The sequence below is a fragment of the Eretmochelys imbricata genome, chromosome 6, assembly GCF_965152235.1.
Source record: "Eretmochelys imbricata isolate rEreImb1 chromosome 6, rEreImb1.hap1, whole genome shotgun sequence".
Taxonomy (NCBI): domain Eukaryota; kingdom Metazoa; phylum Chordata; order Testudines; family Cheloniidae; genus Eretmochelys; species Eretmochelys imbricata.
Window position 1 is genome coordinate 63,882,640 of NC_135577.1, and position 19,558 is coordinate 63,902,197.

Consider the following 19,558-nt stretch of genomic DNA (forward strand, 5'->3'; position numbering starts at 1 on the left):
AAGTATTAGCCCTGCTTGGGAAACTGAGGCACAAAATTTAAGTGACTTGCTTATGGTGCTACAGCTGCTCAAGGTCAGAACCAGAATTAGAACCAGGAGTTCTGACTCCCAGACTGCTCCTATCACTACTAGATTATGGCTTCAGGTGAAGAATCAGGAATAGGAGAAGATGAACTCTAACCAAAGATTCTCTTTTTTTGCAAATGTCTTTAGTAATAAAGAATGAAAGCAGAGAGAGACAAGCAATGGATCAAACATTTCCTTGGGTTAACTCCCTTCAAGTCCATGGAGTAAGAGCTAGGATTAACCTGGCTCATTATGAAATATAAACTGAGTAATTTTAAAAAAGAATATCAAAATGTTTTCCTCAGCACATCAGCTCTTCTGTTTATCCTGGCCTAAATTCTATAGCCAGATACATATCAAATGTTCTTCTGGATAGGTGTGTTAAAGATGAAATAGCAAACTTCCCTCTCTGTTTCCATGTGCTTACAAATTTACATACATCTTTTTGATCGCTACATACACAGTTACTATGCAGGTCAGGTTTGTACAAAACGCAACAAAATGTGGCAATGTTTGCAGGAAAAAGGTAAAACAAACTACAGTCGGTTGGTTGTCCTTAATAATCCTGGGGAGTAACCAATGGCTAAAGGGATTTTTCAGTGTTATTAATTCCAACAAACAGTTTTCTAGTTGATTCTTGTTTTGATGATCTCAGGAAAACAGACAGGATAGCTTGAAGCATCTATTGCAATTGCCATTATGCTTGCAGAAATTGCAATGCTTATATCATACAAGGCATTTTGCAAAATTAGCACATAGCTAAACATTTGATGTGAATGTAGTTTTCATGATAAACTTTAGCTAGACTCAGATGTAGTCAGGCAGCTGCTGTTCAAGCTGTTACACACACTGCTCTGCTAATGCACCCCACTAAACTCTCAGCACTCCCTTTATTCCAGTGCTGATGACTTGTATCTGTCTGCCCATACATCTCAGTCCTGACCTGCAGCTTCCCCTTACTATTCCAGTGTTGGATTCCTACACATCTCTGCCAGTATGCCTCAAACCTGACCTGTGGCACCCTCTTCTGTCCCACTGCTGGGTTTCCACACATCTTTGTCAATACACTACATTCCTCCTGGCAGGTAGCACAACTTGCTGTTCCAGTCATGGGGGCTACATGAAGGTCTACCAGTGCACTTCAATTCTCCTGATTTACAGGATAATTTACTTTTCTACTCCTGCACCCCCACAAAACTTAACCAATGGACCTGAGTGGTAACAGGCAGCATCTCTTGCTAGTCCAGTGCTGGGCCTCTTCTGAGCGGAGACTGCCAATTGAATCTAACTGTGTTGTGATTTTGTGAGGAAGACCTTGGAGTAAGCAAATGCAGTGGAGGCCAATGAAAAGCGCTATCCTGTCAAATTTGCAGCAAACAAAAGAAATTATATAATACACTGCTAGCAGCCTTGAGCAGTCAATCCTGCAACTCTGCAAAAGCCTAGTCTATTAACAAGGAAATGCCAGACATTTTTTACTGCTGCCATTAAACATAGTTAGTAAGATATGCAGCAAGAGAGTCAATAGGTGACGTTCTGCTCTGATGTTTACCCTGTGCAACCCCATTAGAGCCAGAGCAGAACTTGGCCCTATAGATTTAATTCCCAATGCACATTCCCTTTGGAATTCTGAAATATCCTATATCTAGCACTATCACAAAATGTTACCCTAAAGCAGTGGTTCTCAAACAAATGTACTGGTGACCCCTTTCACATAGCAAGCCTCTAAGTGCGACCCTCCTTACAAATTAAAAACAGTTGTTTATATATTCAATACCATTATAAATGCTGGAGGCAAAGCGGGGTTTGTGGTGGAGGCTGACAGCTCGCAACCCCCCCATGTAATAATCTCGCAACCCCCTAAGGGGTCCCGACTCCGAGTTTGAGAACACCTGCTCTAAAGGGTAGCATCCCTAAAACTGCAGCAACATAGTTACTTCACCAGAGCTCATGACCCAAACTTGCTGTAGTTTCAGTGTCTTAAAAGAAAAGACAAGAAAAAAAGACATGCAGGTATGTATTCAGAGAGGTATATGTTGTACTAAATAAAGGTGATAAGGTTTATGTTCTTTTCAGTCATTATATATTAGTTCTTAATATGTCAGTTGAACAGACTAATCATTCCTATAGACCCCTCTTCTGGAAGTCAGAGGAGTGACTCCCATTAACTTCAGTGGAATCTGAATCAAGTTCTTTCTATATATTTCACTGTTAGCAACCTTTCAATTGAATTTAACATGGTCCAGTGAAATGTTGGTCCAAACAGCCCTGCAGTGTGCAGTCCTCTGGGTGTCCTTCAGGTTCAGTACAGGCAGTGGCCATGCATGCTTCACCCACACTGCTCTTCATGCATATATTACTGCAGTGACTGTAGAGGTCACCTCTAGGGGTGAGAAGGTAGCTAGTGCACATCTTTTTTATGGTTCTGAACTGTTTCTCAGACAATCTCAAATGCTATTTTTATTTTATTATGCAAGAGGAAAACCAAAAGGGGAAATGTCATGCTGCATTCTGAGCACAAAAATGATACTCTGCATTTTTCTAAGTTCACTTTCCATCCTAAGCTCTAAATTTCAGAGGTCTGGGGTAATTTACATTTCCAGAGTAAGGACTAGCTATCTGCTTGGCGAGTTAATTAATAGAAGGTTGTCATTTTTAAAAAAACATAAGCCCCAGTGTTATTGGGAAAGCACTAACTAACTGTGATTCTTAATAATGGAGTTAGAAATAAGCCAAAGAACCTCAAGAAAATGCCTCTGATGAAACCGCAGAATAGCTTAACCAGCAAGACCATTTTTTTGTTTCTGTCAGGAAAGGAAACTTGGCCACTTCTGTTTTCCCTCTGGGTAATATCATATAAGACATGCTTGTCAAGCAATCACGGATACTCAAGTCTGTCTTCTGCTTTTTTATGAGCTGTCCAGCTATATACCTCTGTTTGTGTTATATGCAGCATATAGCGCATATGGTGGTGCAGTTGCAATGGGTTGGGGGTTTTTTAGGGGGTTTGGGATGGACACATTATGTATAAATGGGGGAGCTAGTCATGTCACACAAGTGAAACTAAAATCTTCACCCCACACCCCACATCAGCACACGTTCTGTATATGACACACATTTTGCAGGACAAGAGCTTTTAGGAATTCTTTACAGGGTTTTAAAAATTGTATTGAGACTCTACATTTTAATATTTTTCTGCTTACAAAGCTAGCTGTCTTAGTTATCACCATCCAACTGTAGAAGCTTTGGAAGCAGTGAAAAAAATACCTAAACAACTTTTCTTTGCACAAAAATATTGCAACTTTATATTATAGGGACTTTGATATCTAGGCTGGAAGTAATGCTAGTTATCCCAGTGGAAAGTTTAAGAAATTCTCTGTTCCAGTGGTATAAAGTTCCCATTCCCAGCCCCAATAGATCACGTGGTATTGGACATGTCAGTGGTGCTGGACTGAACATTGCCTGGCCTTTGCACCACTGATATTTGGAGTGGGGTGGGGAATTTCATATTTTGAGGAAGTGACGGAAACATCTTGTAAGTTAATTTTTTTTTTAATGGTGACTGAAGCTCCTGAGAGGTCTGGAATAATGTAAGTAGTTCTGGCAGAGATGGAATAGTGGTCTGAGTGACAAAGGTGCACGATAAATGCAATGCAGCGCATAGATATCAGCACATTAGGATCATAGAAATATAGGGCTGGAAGGGAACCTCAAGGTCATCAAATCCGGCTCCCTGTGCTGAGGCAGGACCAAGTAAACTTAGACCATCCCTGGCAGGTGTTTGTCCAACCTGTTCTTAAAAACCTTCAGTGATGGGGATTCCACAACATCCACTGGAAGCCCATTCCAGAGTTTAACTGCCCTTATAGTTAAAAGATTTTCCTAATATCTAACTTAATCTCCTTTGTTGAAGATTATAAGCCCATTGCTGCTTGTTTTAACTGAGCATGGACATGGAGAACAATTGATTTCCCCATCCTCCTTTATAATAGTCCTGAACATATTTGAAGACTGTTATCTGGCCTCCCTCAGTCTTCTTTTCTCAGGACTCTACATGCCCAGTTTTTTTGACCTTTCCTTCTATGACAAGTTTTTTAAACCTTTTGTCATGCCTGGGAAAGTCATGCCTGACTAATCTAATTGCCTTCTATGATGAGATAACTGGTTCTGTGGATGAAGGGAAAGCAGTGGACGTGTTATTCCTCGACTTTAGCAAAGCTTTTGACATGGTCTCCCACAGTAGTCTTGTCAACAAGTTAAAGAAGTATGGGTTGGATGGATGCACTACAAGGTGGGTAGAAAGTTGGCTAGATTGTCGGGCTCAACGGGTAGTGATCAATGGCTCCATGTCTAGTTGGCAGCCAGTATCTAGCGGAGTGCCCCAAGGGTCGGTCCTGGGGCCGGTTTTGTTCAATATCTTCATTAATGATCTGGAGGATGGTGTGGATTGCACCCTCAGCAAGTTTGCATTTGACACTAAACTGGGAGGAGTGGTAGATACGCTGGAGGGGAGGGATAGGATAGGATACAGAGGGCCCTAGACAAATTGGAGGATTGGGCCAAAAGAAATCTGATGAGGTTCAACAAGGACAAGTGCAGAGTCCTGCACTTAGGACGGAAGAATCCAATGCACCGCTACAGACTAGGGACCGAATGGCTAGGCAGCAGTTGTGCAGAGAAGGACCTAGGGGTGACAGTGGGATGATTTAACTGGGAATTTGTCCTGCTTCGAGCAGGGGGTTGGACTAGATGACCTTCAGGGGTCCCTTCCAACCCTGATATTCTATGATTCTATGATTCTATGGACAAGAAGCTGGATATGAGTTGACAGTGTGTCCTTGCTGCCAAGAAGGCTAATGGCATTTTGGGCTGTATAAGTAGGGGCATTGCCAGCAGATCGAGGGACGTGATAGTTCCCCTCTATTCGACATTGGTGAGGCCTCATCTGGAATACTGTGTCCAGTTTTGGGCCCCACAGTACAAGAAGGATGTGGAAAAATTGGAGTGAGTCCAGTGGAGGGCAACAAAAATGATTAGGGGACTGGAACACATGAGTTATGAGGAGAGGCTGAAGGAACTGGGATTATTTAGTCTACGGAAGAGAAGAATGAGGGGGGATTTGATAGCTGCTTTTAACTACCTGAAAGGTGGATCCAAAGAGGATGGATCTAGACTATTCTCAGTGATAGCAAATGACAGGACAAGGAGTAATGGTCTCAAGTTGCAGTGAGGGAGGTTTAGGTTGGATATTAGGAAAAACTATTTCACTAGGAGGGTGATGAAGCACTGGAATGCGTTACCTAGGGAGGTGGTGGAATCCCCTTCCTTAGAAGTTTTTAAGGTCAGGCTTGACAAAGCCCTGGCTGGGATGATTTAGTTGGGATTGGTCCTGCTCTGGGCAGGGGGTTGGACTAGATGGCCTCCAGAGGTCCCTTCCAACTCTGTTTTTCTATGATTCTATGATTCATTTTTGTTGCTCTCCTCTGGACTCTCTCCAATGTATCCACATCTTTCCTCAAGTGTGGCATCCAGAAATGAACACTGTACAAGAGCTGAGGCCTCACCAGTGACGAACAGAGCAGGACAATTATCTCTCATGTCTTATCTAAGATGTTAATACATCTGAGAATGATATTTTCCTTTTTTGCAACTGCAACAGATTATTGAGTCTGATTCAATTTGTGATCCACTATAACCCCCAGATCCTTTTCAACAATATGGCCAGTATTCCCCATTTTGTAGTTGTGCATTTTATTTTTCCTTCCTAAATGTAGTGCTTTATAGTTGTCTTTATTGAATTTCAGCTTGTTGATTTCAAACCAGTTATCCAATTTGTCAAGGTTGTTTTGCATTCTAATCCTGTCGTCCAGAGTGCTTGCAGCCCCGCTTCCCACTAGCTTGGCATCATCCAGAAATTTTATAAGCATACTCTCCACTGCATTATCCAAATCATTAATAAAAATATTGGCTAGGGTCTGACCCAAGACTGACTCCTGCAGGGCCCCACTAGGTGCTCATGAGAATGGTATGTGAAAGTATGTCAAAAGACTTATCATGTCTATTGCTTTCCCCCATTCACTAGGCCAGTTACTAGGGTGGTACACACATATGGCATATACACAATACAAATGATTGACTGCTATTCCTTCTCATTTCCTTCCATGTGTATTTCTGAGCATGAGAATAGACAGAGGCAAAACTGACAGTGGTTTTGGATAGAATATGTTTATTCAACAACTAATTATTACTGAATGAGTTAAACCCTCCATCCTTTCCAGCTGATGGTGGCTGAAGTGTTTGCAACACTTTGGGGTTACCAGAGAGAGACACTGTTTCTCCAGATGGGCCTGATTGTACTGACTGATGCTGTATTCACTTGTACAGCTCTTATTTTGTTAATAACTTTCTTTGCGTTTTGTGGAAATCATTGGTGTTTTGATGGGATAATCATACTTTTATACAGTGCCTTTCACCCCAATGGATTCTCAAAAGGCTAGAGAGATGTGGTAATCTTACCTTAAATAAATAGAGAGGGGGTTTGCAGAATTCCCTGTTCTTCCCTATATTTAATGTAGGGAATACTACAGATGTTGAAGTCATGTTACTTAGCTGTTTAGGGCAACTGGCAAGTTTTTATGGGTAACCACTGTATATACATACAGAACTCCATTCTCTCACCCCTGAAATGCGTTCAGTTTTCAATGCAGGGCAGCAGGTACGGTAGTATAGTGGGAGAGGGAGGAGAAACCTCCATCAAGGACATTATGGAAAGCCCCTATTATGAAAAGCACCCTGGAAGCCGTAACATCATTTGTAGACTAAATAGAACTTAACTACTGTACTTCAGGGAGGCTATGAGGACACATTAATAGTAAAACAATGTGAACTTTTGCAGAACAATGAAGTATTTATTGATATTACAGTTGGTGCCCACTTCAGCTTGGAGGAGCAGAGAGCAGTACTGGGTAGGGGAGAACAAACATCCCTACAGTTATCTGAGTTCTGCTGCCTATCACAAAAACTTGGAGAACCCCAACCCAGCAGACTCAGGACACAAAAAGAGGGGTTGAATGGTAGTAGAAGCTTTATTGGGAGTATGGGGTGGTGCATACTTTGTCATGAGATTCATTTAATTGTCTAAGTCTGGATCCAAGCAGGGAGAGTTGCTAGTCAGCTGTTCATCTATCACTTCCTTCATATTGTACAACAGCTTGTATGCGGTTTGTGAATTTTGGAAACTGCACATGCACCTTGTGACATCCTGCCAGAAGATGAGACTGTGCTAGCCCTGCCCACTCCTCTGCCAAGTTTCCTACCCCAAAGCTGACCTGATGAGTGTGCTCACATGTACCGTACAAGGTTACGCATCTCAAAACTAGTCCCTGGGCCAGATTTGAACACCTTCTTTACACTGCTCCAGTAGCAAACACTGACTGTAAATGGGTGTGGGTTGTCTACGAGGAGGATGCCCACAGCACAGGGGCAGCTAAGTCCAGTGTATATAACTGTACACTGCCCCCCTGGCATTCCCTGGCGTAGGAGAATGCAGAGGGACAATAGGGCATAAGGAGAAGTTGTCGATAGGCAGTTGAGTAAAGCTGCTGTAAATCAGAGTACCCCAAAGGCTGCTCTGACTTATACCAGAGACCTTATTGATCCCCAGAGTAGCCCAGAATCTGGGAGGTACAGAGGTGAATCAAGCCATTCTAATTCTGGGCCATACCATTTGTGCTCTACCTCTCTGATCCTGTGTGTGTGTGTATTGTGATAGGAAGTGTCTTTCCCACGCACTTCTCAGAGTCAAATAAGAATGCCAGTACATTGTGTATCAGTTTTGCAATAAGCCAGATGCTCATGATAGAAGCTAATTAAGTATTTTAGGAAAAAGTGTGAAAGTGGCCACCAACAAGTAGACTGCCTAGAGCTACTCCAGCCTGGCCAATATCAGTTGCCTTATTGTAGTCCCAAAAATGCAAAGGAAAGAGCTCCATTCAGAAAGCTGTGTCCTTCTGCAGAGATTTCTAGAGGGGAGGGAAGGCCTGTTCAAACTAACCCAGAGCTCTGGGAGACTGGCAGGGTGTAAAAGCAGGTTGGCAACCTGAGCCACCCTGGCCCTTGGGGGAATGTCTTGCGTATGTCTCTGCAAACAGGTCTGTACAGGCTGCAGAAGCATGGCGTGTTGGATGTGACACCTGTCCAGGCACATAGATCTTTTTGAGAAGCACAATGAAGGGGTGCCAGAGCCTAGATTTGGAAGGTTACATTTGTGTTGGCTGCGTTCCTTGCTCAGAGAAGAGGAAAGGCAAAAGACCTTGGGCTATCTCTGGGTGGTAGTTGTTTCAGCTTGAAGACATGTAGCTGCCTGACAACCACACATTTTTGTGTTTTGTTTTGTTTTTTTCTTCCTGTGGAACTTTTATTAATTTTTTGTGATTATTTTTAAGCACTTGGCACAGACTTGCAGCCAGTCTCTGCCTCTCCAGCAGTCTTTTGGAATGGAATTGCATAACTCTGTACTTTTCCTGTATAAAACAGAATAAATTGGAGCTAATATACAGTGGCCATTTGGGTGTTTTGTTTCTGAAAAGTTCCTTGTTTTCTTCCCTATCCTATTTATACCCAATGAAGTCCAGTGGCTCTAAGTAGCCTGTGCCATTATGAATTGCCCTGCTGAAGGAGAAGAGCAGAGGAACTTGAGTGGATGAGAGGTGGTAGCAAAGTAGGAGTTCAACTTCCATCATAGAAGTCTAATAAGATCAGTTTCCCCCAGCAGCCTTGGGCAAAGTGCCCTGAATGCTAGATTTCCACTGTGTCAGTACAATTCCTTTAGAAGTTACTCATTATGCATTGTTTCTCAACTATTGGACTGTCTAATCAACATTTTTTATCTTGATGAGACACAGCTGAAAACACACACACAGATAAAACTCAGCTCAGACAAGACGGGTGGTGCTCACGGGGAGAGGAAGCAATTGAGTTGGTTTTTGTTGGTTTGTGGGTGCCTGCAATTCAGGGAATTATACCCATTTCTAGGGAGACAGCTTTGAAATTTGAGGGTTACTCTCTTGTCAGCTTTCAGCATGGAGGCCCCAGCTTTTTCAATGTTTTCAATTGTTTGTCACGTCTAAAATATCCACCCACTTACCTCAAATGTGTGCCTCATGCCTTTGTCACATCTAGGTAAAACTGCTGTAATGCATTGTTTATCAGACTTTCCTTTAAACTCATCTGGCAACTGCAACAGTTGCAGAACATGGCAGCTTGTCTGCTCCTTAGGACAGGAGCAAAGGACCCCTGTCACTTCCCTCTGTATCTACATTGACTGTCAATACAGCACTTAAAAGCATTGCTGTATAAAGCCCTTTCTAACCTGGGCCTTGATTAAGCAAAGCACTAAAGCACATGCTTAATTTTGAATATGTGATTAGACCCATTGACTTCAAGGGCTTGCCCTTCAGTCTAGTTCTCTAGTTCTGGCTGATGATCTGCCTGGGCTGGTTGTTCTTATTTTTTTATTTTTTGTGTAATGTTTAGATGGTTGCTCCTATAATTGCACCAGGGCACTATGCCATCACAGTAGTATAGTGTCAAGATCCAGAGATACAAAGTTATCTCATGAAAATTTAGTACCAAGTCATAAAAAGTGGGATTGTCCTTTGAATTTCCAGATTGGTGGTGACACTGTTTGGGTATGGTAACCAGCTCCCTCTCAATAAGCTAGTGGGGCTGGCCAGAGATTAGATATGAGACCAGATGGACACCTGGGAGAAGAGAACTGAGCTGTTGTGGTGAAACAAAGTCTTTTTGTTGCTTTGGGTTTGGACAGGGTAAAAATCTGCTTTTTCATGTGTATTTGATTCATATGAGCCAAGAGAGATTTTAAATTTCCTGAGAATATGAAGGACATAAAACCCTATTTCTGTAAGTGCACATGCATTTGGACCTGATTCCCTAGAACAGTTCTGCCCCAAACACACTTCCTCTGAGATATCTAAACTCTACCGTAAGGGTAGAGGCTGAAGAAGACGAACTCGGTGTAAGCTCAAAAACTTCTTTCTTTCACCAACAGAAGTTGGTCCAATAAAATATATTACCTCACCCACATAGTCTTTCTAATGGGAGGGGCTGTTGGTCACATAAACCTGGGTTCCCCTGTGGCAGCATGACTTGCCATCATCACAACTCTGAGCCCTTGAGTTCTTTCAGGAAAACTCTGGTATTGCTTGGTTGTTCTGATACTTCAACTCCAACTTCTCTCTTTCTATGTCCCTTACACCTTCATTCCACAGAAGGTGCTGATTTTTTTTTGTTTTTTTTGGAAAGGCTGCTAATATGGTGATTTACAGTAAGTCTCTCTGAGGTCATGGGCAACTTTTCAACAGTCTCTATGGCAAGTGGCTACTAATCCTGACTCTACCTGAAGAGAGACTGGAGCTGAAGGAAATGCTAATCCAGTGTCTAGTCTGAGTTCTGTGTCGTCAGTAAGTATCCCCTTTCTCCAATGCCTGTGCTAGCTGGGATACAACTGCTCCCCTTGTACAGAGGCTGAGGCTAGTCGTCATCACAGTGAAAAAAAACTGTAACAGGTTCCCACAGGAGGGCTGAAGTTCTCATCAGTCTTTGAACTGTGCCCCACCTCAGTGTTGTCACCACTCCATCTTTCCATTTGTAACCCCAGTGCTGCTCCCATCTGGCACTATGCTGTTTCCTTTCCTGCTTTGTGCACATTCTCCACCAGAACCTAGACAATGGTCATCATTGTTTAAGTCCATTATAAACAGTACTGACTATACTTGAATGCGGCATATTAAAAGCTGTCTGCTCTAGGGCAAGGGAGAGGTGCCTCTTTAGTGACAGAAATGGAGAATGTTAAACTCGGATCTGCTCGATAGGGACAACATTGAAATGGGGATTAAAGAAGCTTGTGTCCCCCTTCTCCAGCATGCTAAGTCAGCATCCTACCTTTGCAGACTGACTGTCACTTATACCGCTTTATCTCTGACTGCACTGCCAGAGTGCAGTAAAAAAACACAAAGAACATACGTTAATGAAGGACAAAGTCGTTTTGGATTTTTGTTTGTGTTTTTGTGCTTGCTCTTCCAGCTCGACAGGAAGCCTTTAATAAGAGTTTTCCTAAATGATGCTGCATGTCAAATGACAAATTTTACTCTGTTCTCTTAACAAACAGCCATTTCATGAGACGGTTTTTCTGCCCCTCTCAGTACATTCCAAAAGGCTTTATACCTCTTCTGGTTACTGATTGATGGCTCTGTGCTGAACTCCCTTTAATTTTGCAATAAACCAACTAGGAGGCTGAGACCACAAGTTTACAGAGAATGACTTATTTACTTAACTGCATTTACAAGGATGACAAAGTCAGATTTAGTAGTTTCAGTGTGGTCCTTGGGAGGGCAGGAGGAGTACTTGAGGAATTATACTGTATAAATAACCAAACAAAAAATTGCTTGCTTATTCTTCCATGTAAAAGCAGTCATATTTCAGTTCCTAGGCCAACTCACTCCGAGGCTCTGCAGGGGCTTTACACTTACAAAGGCTGTTCACTGAGGCAAGCATTTTCAAACTTGGGTGCCTGAGCTTAGGCACCTAAAAAAGTCTTCCGATTTTTCTGACGTGCTTCCAGACCATCAGCCACTGCTGAAGTCAGTTAAATTGGGGAAGATTCTGTTGGCATGATGAGCTGTACAAGTGTTGCCAAAGCATAAAAAAGAGATGTGCACTTCAGGTATCTCTTACAGGTAGGTAAGATCCATCCAGGCTATGGCTACATTTTGGGGGGCTTAATCCCCTATGTTCCTGTTTACAGTGGCAGCACCTCTGAAAAGCAGGCAAATGATTTAGAAGCCTTAATATTTCTTAAATGCCTTACTTTAGGCACCCAAGATTGAAAATTTTGCCCTTTCTGTCCCTCAGTTTCCCTATCTGTAATAGAGGATTGTTATTTCTGTAACACCTTAGTTGTTCATAGTGCTTTACAGATAAGAGCAGGAAGGAAGATGTGGATCATGTTCCAAGGAGCTTAGACTCTAACATTAATATGCTGCTACTAATACTTAGCTTTCTTATGGGAGAAACTAATTGCAAAGTATTTTAAGATATTAAGAAGTTCAAACTTTTCCAATAAATGGCTCTGACATTTGAATAGATCTAAATAAACTTTTAAATAGTATTTGCAATCTAATCATGTTTTGCAGCCTCTGGACTGTTAAACTGTTAGCCGTACTGGTCAAAATTGGCCATGCTCAAAGGTTAAGGGGCAGTGGTTCACTGAACTCAGCAGGAAAGTGAGACAAGTTTCTAGCAGCACTGACCTATACAACTGACCTTTTTAGTTTAGTTGCAGAGGGTGTTTTCTATTCATGTACAGTCATTGGCTGGGGAAGCCCCTCATATTGATTTTACCATGAACAGGGAACAGAAAACTATAACACAACCCACTGCCTATTGCAGATGTTTGGGGTTAGCTGGGGCTGGAGGAGGGAAGGTGGTGTTTCCTGTTCCCTTGCTCTGTAATGATTACTCTAATAAGAATGAGAGAGAGCTTTGTTGGGTTAATTGATACCAGACAATAGGATCGGTCATGCGTTAAAATGTTGCGTAACAGAATTCTCACCGTTGAAAGCTCTGTTGGAAGATAATGGACTAGTAATTTGAGTTGTGCCTCTTAAGTTGAAGCCAGGGCTGCATGGTCTGAAGTCTATTATGTGTTAGGAGAGCCCACAACAGAAGGGACTGACTCTTTCTTTACTCACTTGGGCTGGGATCCTGGCAAGTCTCATGAACTAAACAGAGTAAAATATGGTCAATACTTGGATGGGAGATCGCCAAGGAAGATTTCAGAAAGTTGCATGGTGACTCGATTGAAGGCACTTCCCCCCACTAAATCAGTTCTGGATCAATGCTCCAGCATGTTATTAGGAAGCACTGCATAGTTAGAGATGACATCTTTCAGGCAAGAGATATAAGAGATGAAAGATGGATATCCTAACCTTTCCAGCTTTCTCTGTATATACAGCCCTTATGTTTATCCCTGGTGATTTGTGAGATATTGGACCTTAAAGTCAGGCCAGCACTAGGTTTTGTGGGACCTGTCTGAAGTACTATGTGTGTCCCTCCCTATCTGTAAGTGTGACACCCTACCGGGAAATCGCATGGCCATGTCTCACCACCCTTCCTTTGTCTATCTGAATCTCTCCTTCCTCTCAGGCTGTGGTGACTCCCTCACGCACCTGTTTGTGAGGCTCAGCACCTGCTGGTGAGCCATTTATATGTATCAGGAGGTGAAGATGAAGTGCACTTTTAAAGCTGGTGATGAAGACATTGAAGGAATATAATACTTGTGGCCTGCTGACACCAGAGTAAAGTGGGGGTGGCATTCTGGTTGGTGAATTGAATGTGTCTGTATGCTGAGGGACCCCGGGAGATGTGGGGCCTCATGTGCTGCTGCTGTTTACAAATGGGATGTTCTGCTGTACCAAAATCCTATTTTAGAAATGCAAAAAACTCTAATAAACTCATGAGTCCATATTTGAAGCCCTACATTTTCAGAAATGTCTTCATTTTTTTTGCTGCCCAGCATGAGACTCTTTGGGCCTGGTTGCCACCCTTTGCTGAGTACCCAAAATTCCAATTTAAGCCAAGAAGAGCTGAGGGTACTCAACAATCTTGAAAATCAGGCTCAAACTGGGGAGGCTGGGGACCTGGAATTGTATTACCGGTTGATGATATTGGAGATACGCAGCTATAACTGGGGGTAGACATTGCAGGCAATGGGGTTGCACAAGTGTAACTGAAGCAGAATTTGGCGCTACATTTGGTACTTAATTACCAATTGTGTTAATTTATGCTTGAATGTCGCTTCCAGCTCTGTTAGGCCAAGAGGAGTAAAGAATAGCGTTACTTTATTTTTTTCACAGAAATAAGCTTTCTGAATACACATGGGGCTCCAGTTTCAAAAAGCATCCTTACTCAGGGCACTACTTAAGCACTTGCTCAACTACCACTGAAGCCAATGGAACTTGAGCACATGCTTAGTTGCCATCCTGAATCAGGGCCAGAGTAGCTGAGTAAAAGTGTGCCATTTTTACAGTCACTTTACAGACGTTTAAGTAGGGAATGATCCGTGATGATCTATTCAGAGATAAACTGAGCTTTAGTCCCATGGAAGATAAGAATCAGAGGTATGGCTGGTTTATAAAGCGAAGGGTGAAGAGGATTACAATCCTCCATCCAGACAGGTGCCACAAGGTTCCCTGACATGGGGAGAGCTGACCAACCTGAAAGGTACAGAGTCCAGTTATGCAATTTCTAGTTTTCTCTCAGTTTGAAGCCTGTAGAGTCCACTGGAAGGGGAGGAATATGAAATATGGTACCTCTAGGGTTTTTTAAAAAAATCTTAAATACGGTAGCTTTTCTCTCAGATGTATGACATAAACTTTATACTCTGCCATCATATTTTGTTTATCTTGGCCCAGGGTTGGGTTGACTGTATCACTCATGGGTGCCTTTGACACTTATGAGTAATGTGGTCAGTGCAAACTTGTGCCAATAAAAACATCGTACCACACCAGAATGCATATATACATATAGCAAATATTTATTTAATTTTAGGTATTACAACTAATCATTGAAGTTTCTCTTTCAAACTGTATAATGTTGATGTGAATTCTATTCTACCCCTCCTTTTACATCTGCCTCTGTTTACTTGGAGTTTTCTATAAGCTTCTATCAGGCTTGTGCCTTGGGCTCTACCTTATCATTTGAATTGAGGTTTGTCCTATTATAATCATAAAACTGGTTTCCAAGCGCCTGACTCTTCCACCCCCTTGAATAGCTTATTTTCTATTGGTATCTGAGGTACATGCTCTGTGCTGAGGTTCTTGTGATGATAGTGACATTAATGGTGTGTACCAGATTGTTACTTGAAAACCTGAATTCTGGGGTTTCTCTTTTGTAATAAACTTTCACGATGAGCCTGTCACAGAGGCACCAGGCAAACGTGCTGGACCTGCTATGTATGAAGCCAGTTAGGACTCTGGTGTAGCATGCCTCACACTGTCATCAGGACAAGAAGCTTACATAGTTTCAGCCTTCCTGGGTCTGACCTCAGAGCATTCAGCATCCCTTTTCACACCATGCGCTTCCTCCAGCGAGTCCGCCTGGGCGGGGCTCCTGGGGAAGCCAAAGGACCCTGCACCTCAACTCTGCAGTCAGCCGGGACTCTCAGCCAGTAAAATGAAAGGTTTCTTAATCGACAGGAACACAGTGTAGAACAGAACTTGTTAGCACAGAAATCAGTGACTTTCAGCCAAGTCCATCTTGGGGGAACTCCGGGCCAGACACCCTGGACTCCCCCCATCCTTGAGTCCCCTCAGCAGACTGAACTCAACGCTTCTGGCTGGCCTCTGACATGCCCGTTGCTCGTTCTCTGGTCTTTGTCTCACTTCCTGGGCAAAGTGTCACTGCTTGCATCCCGCTCCTGGTTCTCAGGTTACGAAGGGCACTGTCCATAGTTTACAAGCAGGGAGCTGGAGCAGCCTCACCAGTCCCTGAGGGTCTCAGCAAAAGTCACACACCCTTATCCCCATCACCTAGGCATTGGTGCAATACACAAGGAAACTGAGGCACACATAGTATTCATGCAAAACAGTAAGACTCACATATGCTTACACACAATATAACAAGGGGAAAACCCCACTTTGTCACAGCTTTAACACCCAGTCCTGCAAACACACAGGCATTACTTTCATGATTATTCCCATTGGAGAAGATCCACAGTTCCCTCTATGCCATTTTGCTGGATGCCATTCTGGTGATACAAAGCAGTCAGCATGCTGACATAACTGGCTATCTGGGAATTCCCCTAGTGTAAGGAGCCGGCTCTTTGCCAATCCACCTTTTAGTACCCAGCACAGGGAGCATGTTGTTGTGGTGGTGTCATTGCCCTATGGTGATGCCCAGCTACCAGAAGAGGCTCATGGGGTCCATTGCACTTGGGTGCAACTTAGGCCACCTTTGTGCCTTCCTTCACTGTTTCAGGTAGAGCTGAAGCTCTGGTCCAATAACTGCAGTGGGAGTATGCATGGAGTCGGGTTACTTACACGTGCAACCATTAGCAGATTTGACCCCTTAGACCCATGCCTATAGCTTTGCTCAGTCTCCAAGAGTGGGGATCAATTATCATTGGTAATTCTGGGGAAATGGTAATCACTTACATTGCCACCAAATGATTACACTGCAATAGATCCACACTTACCCAGTCAGTCTCACTGTATAGTTGGCATTATGCGTTTGTACTAATTTGTTTCTATCTCTCATTAGAAAAAATAACTGAGCTCTGAATTTATACTGATAATGGTTCATCCCCTCAGCAAGAGGAATTAATATTTGTATAGTACTAGATAAGTGCTAAGTTGTATTATTATTACTAAAACCTCTTGAATCAGTAAAACATGGCAGGAAACCTTGTGAAAACAGGTTACCTTGTGAGATCTGGAGTTCTGCCTACCTCTGGTCAATGTGGAAATATGATGACAACAGCTTTTCTCATGGTGCTGTACTTCAGCATTTCTGCTCCTGGTCTCCGTCAGAACTAGGGAGTGCAGAAGGCCACATGCAAATATATAGGGTGGCAGAGGGATACCTACTAGGAGGAAAAGAGCCTCCAGGAGGAGAGTCTTAGGTGGCAATGCTCAGCTGCAGGAGCAAAGAAGAACTCTGCAGGGCTCAGGAGTAAGGGTGAAGAGCAGGGAGCTTCAGCATAGCCCAAGATGGGGAGAAGGATCATTTGTTTGGATTTTCAGTTGGGCTTTTGTTACCCCAAAAGGGGACTGAACTTGAAAGGTGACCTGGCTGGATCACAGAGTGACATGCAATATGGGGTGCTAGAGCGGAAAGATCCCTGCAACACCACTTCTATGCACAGGGGGCGCTCTCTGGGGCAGGATCCCATTACAGTCTCTCTTGAAAAAAGGCAGTATGGATATACAGGGTAGGTAATATTTTGTCTTTGACTAACTTCGAAAGTCTCCTCAGTTTGCTGTACTTTTTACAATATCCCTTTGACAAGTTATTGCAAGTAGCTCCAAATTTTCCAGGAGAAATGAACTTGATGAAGGTCAGAGTGTGGAGTTGTCTGTCTGTCTTTGTATGTTCTAGTTCTCGTCTGGGCTGCTACCTGCCCTCCAGTAGCTATAATAATTAATTTTTCCTCCTGTTTGCAGGTTATCTTGACAAATCAGATTACCACACGGCTGAGTAATGGCCTTGATATCCAGGCAGACCTGGTGTCTCCAGCTGATGACATGTCCCCGTCTGAAGGTAGGAGCTCCATTTTATCACAGCTGAAACTTGATACTGTCACAAATCCCCACTATCACTTGCAGTCTCCTGTTGATATTCGGGGGCACATGGGATTGGGGTTATCAAGCTTAGCATAAAATATAGCTGGAGTTCAAAAACATTTTAAAACTTCTTCGTAACTTTCATCATTTAAGAGGGAAGATCACCCATGTTAACCAAAAGACTACCTTTCCTAGGGGCCACAAAGAAATTTTCAATGTCCAGTTCTATAGTATTTTCCTCCGTAGTATCTCTGACGCATAATTAGCCATGTGCACTAGGGGGTTTTCCCCCTTCCTCTGATGCCATTGTGAGAGGCAAGATACTGACTAGACACTGGCTTGATCTGATATGGTAAATCCTATGCGCCTGTTCATTGATTGTAATTATCAGCAATTCAAAAGAGAAACACCTTGCCATAAATCAAAGAGGATAACCTTTCATTTGTGTCCACTGGACTATACACCAATCATACTTCAAGTACAGTGGCTCAAACTGCAGATCTCAATATTACATTCATGCTACACAAATGTATCGTGCCTTGTAACACCTTTCTCATAATACTGCATTTTCTTTCTGTGCTAATTTCAGGGTATTGTATTTTCCATAGAAATTGAAGCAATAATTACACATTTTCATGCAATAATAAGAGAGTTAACTTCTCAGTGTATCTATCAGTGAGCAGAAAAGGTAACTCCGAGTAAGAATTCAAAGCCGATCACCACCTTGTACGGTAACTGCAGTTTCTAGTGTGACAGACCCAGTGGATCAGTGAGATACAGAGTCTGGTAGAAGGCAAATATATTGGCCACTGGATGAACAGTTTTCTGTTCCCTGAGTGACCAGAGCAGGGGCTGCCCTAGAGCAATCAAGAGCCTGCCAGAACCAATTAAGACAGGCAAGCTAATCAAGACACCTGGAGCCAATTAAGAACTTTCTAGATTCAATTATGGCAGGCAGGCTAATCAGGACACCTGGTTTAAAAAGGACCTCCCATCAGTTAGTAGGGGGGTGTGCCAGGAGCAGGGAGTGAGAAGGCGTGCTGCTGGAGGAGTGAAGAGTTCAAGCGTGATCAGGCTTCAGGAGGAAGTTCCTGCAGTGAGGATAAAGAAGGTACTGGGAGGAAGGCAATGGGGAAGTAGCCCAGGGAGTTGTAGCTGTCACGCAGCTGATACAGGGAACATTGTGGACAGCTGCTATCCACAGGGCCCTGGGCTGAAACCCGGTGTAGGGTGTGGGCCTGGGCTCCCCCCCCATCCTCCCCAACTCCTGATCGGACACAGGAGGAGTTGACCTGGTCTGTGAGAAACACCAGAAGGGAAGGTCTAAATTGGAAAGGGATCTGCCCTGTCCCCGACCCACTAGGTGGGACACAGAGACTGCGGGGATTGTTCTCTGTTTTCCCCCATGCTGGCCAGTGATGAGGTTAGCTGAGTGGACGGCAGGTTTGAGCCGCTAGTAAGAGTGGCCAAACTGAGGGCTGCCATGAATCTCTGAGGCAAGCAAATCCGCCAATAAGTGCAGGACCCACTAAGGCAGAGGAGGAACTTTGTCACACTAGCTATTCCAAGAATAGTTGGGCCCATGCTACATGCTGCAGACAACTGTAGAGAAGTTCCCTATTTAGAGCTCAGTTGTGTCAGAGGCCCCACTCTACTGTGGTAAGCAAGGTTTTTCCTCTAGTGAGTTCCTCAAAGAGTATTGCTGACCTGATGTCAAATTTGCAACTTGGCAGGATATAGTAAGTAAGGTGGTTTTCACTCTTCTTCTTTGTTGCACCTTTCTGGTGGGTCTTATCAGCTACTCTCTTACACCAGTTCTCACACTGATCACAGGAGATTTCTCCATCCTGTATGACACATCCAAAGGGGTATTGCTAAAGAGAAAACAGAACCAGGCTAGAGTTCATACTTGTAGCCCAGTGTGGGCCTATCAGCACTGGTTCTCCACTTTCCTGGTGCTGTCAGTGAAACCCCAATTTCATTTCCACTAGACTCAGAGCTAATCTCCTGGGATCACGGTTGCCTACCCACCCAAGCCTACAATCCCTTCAGTTAACTGCATGAATGCTCCATGGCTAGACACAAAAGAGCAGGCTTGCTCAAAAGATGTTCAAAAGATCCTACTAAATAGT

General features: G+C 43.3%; 1 protein-coding gene across 1 annotated transcript in view; it reads left to right on the forward strand.

Moving 5' to 3' along the window:
* Positions 1-19,558, forward strand: part of RAD51B (RAD51 paralog B) — a 617,352-nt gene that overhangs the window by 283,670 nt on the left and 314,124 nt on the right. The window contains exon 8 of the mRNA XM_077820241.1: positions 17,307-17,403. Within this exon, the coding sequence (XP_077676367.1) occupies positions 17,307-17,403 (97 nt within the window). The remainder of the gene's footprint in view (positions 1-17,306; positions 17,404-19,558) is intronic.